The following is a 4106-nucleotide window of genomic DNA, read 5'->3' as shown; positions in this document are numbered from 1 at the left end:
TAGGGTTTCACCGGCCCTAACATCGAGGGACGATGAGTGGGGATCGAGGTCGCGGTGTGGGGGCACATGGCGTGATCCAGGGGCTTGACGAGGGCCATAGGTGAGCGTGGGGCAAATGGTCTCCTCGCCTTGTCGCGAAGCGGGGGAGGCGCGGCACAGATGGCAGTGGAGAGGCGTGAGGAAGGGTGACGTGAGCAGGATGGAGCAGGCAAAGCAGAGGAGTCAACGGTTTGAGGGAAATGGGAGGAAGAGGAAAGCTGACTTGCGGGTCCCGCATATCAATGACCCCTAGCATGAAAGGGTGAAGGGCTGTGGGCGGACGCGGGTGGAGGCGACGTGGGCTAGTGTTGGGCCCGCGGAGTGGATCGGACAGGGGCGAAGCTGGGCTGGCGGGGGCAGCAAGCTGGGCTGGCGCGCGCAGGATTACAGGCCGAAAGCGGTTTATTGGGTTGCGCGGAGAGGCAGGCCAAAATGGCCTTAAGGGCTGGTTTGAGGCTGAGGTTTGGTTTTGTGTTTAGGGTAGCGGGTCTCGAGTTAGGGTTAGGGTTAGAGTCGGGTAGGATTAGGGTTTAGGAGGAGGCCCAAGTGGATGGTTAGCATTTGAATTTAAATTGAAGGCCACACTTCAATTTAAATTCCACATAATTTCACACGAACAAAAGTAAATCGAATTCAAATAAACAAGATAGAATCAAATAAATCCAAACAACTCCAATATATTTACACTAGTAGTATTTTCTTAATTCAATTATAATTTTTTTAACTACTAAGAATTTAGAAGTGTAGAATTCACACTTAAATGAATTTAACTACAGCATTCTCATAAATCTTTTTGAAATTCATTTTTATTTATTTATTAATATTCCAACAAAATCCATGATGTTACACCAACACTCAAAATTTATCCACAAACATAAGCATGGCTATTGTAATCCATCCTTAATTAGTTACCACCTGCCATTATATCTGGTTTAAAATCTTAATCAGTATCGTTCACTTATAGCATCAGTTAACTGATAAGGTAGGTTTTAATTACATAATTGTAATCTTGGTGATTGATCTAGGGGCACCATGTTAGTCGTAAGACTATTTCGCCTAAGGATATTAATAGCAAGTACGAGAGATTTTTCATATTTATTAGTCCCTATCCTATTTAGACTTTTTTCAAGTCAAACTTTTAAACTATAGATAGTACAATAACCATAAAGATTGATAATATAAAAATAATAATTGATTTAAAATGAAATCAACTATTTTGAGATGGATGTAGTATTGAGTAATGTGTCAAATTATTAGTAGTTTTGGATTTTCTAGATTTATAAATTTTGTTATGTATCTAGACATAATATATATAGATGCATAGCAAAAACTATACAACATGCTAAGGTGGTTAATTAGCTAAGGTGAACTTTTTCTGTTCATATCCGCATAACATAGTGAGTTTTTTTTTAATTTCAAAGGCTGAGCACAGCCCAGCCGGCGATCCTCGACCTTATCTGCTTCCCCCGCTGCGCGTCAATAATGGAGCAAGGCGTTCGAGACGCTAAACGAACAGACGCACGGTACGATCGGAACCATGCATAACAGCGCCGCGATCCACGAGCAGCGCCCCGCCGCTCGTTGCCGAACGGCCGGCTGCGGCGGGGCAGCCGGTCAAACGCCGCCGCCGCCGTGCGGGGCAAATCCGTCCAACTAACCACCGCGCAGCGCGGTCCTCGCCTCCGTACTGCCACGGGTACGCGGTCCGGTGCCTCCGCGCGTCGCGTGTATATAAATGAACCCTCCGCGCCGCACTATGCACCCCCACCGACCCAACCGCACCACGCCGACGGCCCGGCCATGAGGAAGCCGACGAAGCGGCGCTCGAGGTTGATCAGGGGTGGTGGCGCCGAGGCGGCCACGTTAGCGGCGAAGCGGAGGGTCGCGTTCGGTCACGGCGGCGTCGACGCGTTCGACCGCCTCCCCGACGACCTCGTCCTCGCCGTGCTCGCCGGGCTCGCGGCGCGCGCAGGGAGCCCCGCCGACCTCGCCGCGGCGGCGATGACGTGAGCACCATGTCGCTGCCCGCGTTTCACGCGTCCGGTATTCTGTTCCGATCCCCCGTCGTCTTGCCCTGTTCGTGCTGAACTTTCTCGTGTCATGTCATGCGCAGGTGCAGGAGGTTCCGGGACCTCGCGGCGCACCCCGCGGTGCTGTCGCGGGCGGCGACGGCGGCCGTCGCCGTCCGCGCGGGGGGTTGGTCGGAGGCGGCGCACAGGTTCCTGCGGCGGTGCGCGGCCGCCGGCAACCTGCACGCCAGCTACTTCCTCGGCATGGTAAGCGCCGCGCACGCCGACGGCCTCTGCTTCTCAATCTCAGGCCGCCGCCCGTCCTCTGTTTCTTGACGCTGCCAGTTGATACCATGCATCCTCAGGTCAGGTTCTACTGCCTCGGGAGCAGGGCGGCGGGGGCGGCGCTGCTGGCGCGCGCGGCGGCGGGCGGGCACGCGGCCGCGCTGTACGCACTCTCCGTGGTGCGGTTCAACGGCAGCGGCGGCGGCAAGGCGGACAAGGACCCGCGCACGGGCGTGGCGCTGTGCGCGCGCGCCGCGTGGCTGGGCCACGTCCCGGCGCTCCGCGAGCTCGGCCACTGCCTCCAGGACGGCTACGGCGCGCGCCGCGACGCCGCGGCCGGCCGCCACCTCCTGCTCCACGCCGCGGCGCGCGAGCTCGCCGCCGTCTCGTCGGCGCGCCGTCGCGGCCGCGCCGCGGAGGACGACGGGGGCGCGGCCGCGGCGGCCAGCCGGTTCATGGTGGAGTGGTGGGCGCTGATGAGCGCCGAGAAGCCCGCGGCAGCTGCGGGAGGAGGAGGCGGCTGCGGCGCCGGCGACGACGCGGAGGAGCTGCGCCTGTGCTCGCACGCGCGGTGCGGGCGGCGGGAGACGCGGCGGCATGAGTTCCGGCGGTGCTCCGTGTGCGTGTCCGCCAACTACTGCTCGCGCGCGTGCCAGGCGCTGGACTGGAAGCGCGTGCACCGCGGCCAGTGCGGCGCGGCGGCCGCCGCCGCACGCTGCCTCGCCGCCGGGAACGCGTACTGAACGCACGCTGGCCGCTCGACGACGACACGTGCGGCGCACATGTACATATCTCTTGTGCATACTAGCTAGGTAGGGTAGTCGTAGCAAGTTAGGTGTTCTTTTCTGTCGACGTGAGTTCCGAGTAGTGATTAAGTTAAATGAAGTAGAAATCTTCACAAACCACCAATCTAGACATTGTTAATTATCTACATATTTGCGTTGATTTATATCCATGAGTAGTTAATAAGGATGATGGCGATGGTACCAGGGATGTTTGTGTAGGTTAGGCACAGCATGCCATCGGCGTGTTAGGGTTTTCTTTTCTCGTGAAAAAGATAGAAAAGCAAGCCAAGTTGTTCATGGCGCTGTCATTCTTCTTTTTTTTTAGATTTACTCCTTTTTTGAGATTTACTTCTTCTAAGGTGATTTAGATGTTATATTTGCGTAAGTTACCAACGTGGACTGTTGGATCCTGTTCCGGATGGATCCGTGTGTCTTGTTTTGTTTTTGTTTTGTTTTTTGTTTTTTATTTTTTGTTTTGTTTTGTTTTGTTTTCGTGTTTAGTGTTACAAGTGATTTATGGGAATGCAATATTTAAATCATCTAATGAGGAGACATTTTTTTTTATCAATGGTGCTGCCATTCATTCCGCAAAACTTGTGTAAGGGAGGCAAAACAAATGGACATGAAAGAGCCAGGTGGAAAGAACATGTGGGAAGAGCATCATGGTAGGGCCAATCCTCTAATTGGAAGTTTCGTATTTATAATTTTATAAATTGCATTTTATACTTTAAGAGTTACAAAAGTGTGACTTTCATCATCACTTAATGCGCTGAGTTGAACAAATCACTATAATACTTTGATTCGTATAATCGATTTAGCTAACTTAGCAGTGTGTGAGAGGTAAAGGAGGGTCGATGGGAGTCAACTTGGTCATGCTGGTTCCCTGTTCATCTGCACATGGCATGACACAAGCGGTACGGTGCAGCCTCCTCGAGTTGTGCGAGGTGGTCCAAGTTCATCTTGAAGCTACAAGGTTTTGTCAAGAAGT

The 4106-nt window shown here is 53.3% G+C and overlaps 1 protein-coding gene across 1 annotated transcript; it reads left to right on the top strand.

The window, feature by feature from the left end:
* The first annotated feature begins 1593 nt into the window (after positions 1-1593).
* Positions 1594-3533, top strand: LOC120686882 (F-box protein At1g67340-like). Its single transcript, XM_039969079.1, has 3 exons — positions 1594-2045; positions 2153-2315; positions 2414-3533. The coding sequence occupies exons 1-3, from the start codon at positions 1840-1842 to the stop codon at positions 3074-3076; spliced, it is 1032 nt and encodes a 343-aa protein (XP_039825013.1). The 5' UTR covers positions 1594-1839; the 3' UTR covers positions 3077-3533.
* The last annotated feature ends 573 nt before the right edge of the window (positions 3534-4106 follow it).

This window comes from Panicum virgatum, chromosome 8N (genome assembly GCF_016808335.1).
Source record: "Panicum virgatum strain AP13 chromosome 8N, P.virgatum_v5, whole genome shotgun sequence".
Classification (NCBI taxonomy): Eukaryota; Viridiplantae; Streptophyta; class Magnoliopsida; order Poales; family Poaceae; genus Panicum; species Panicum virgatum.
This window is presented reverse-complemented; position numbering and strand designations above follow the sequence as displayed.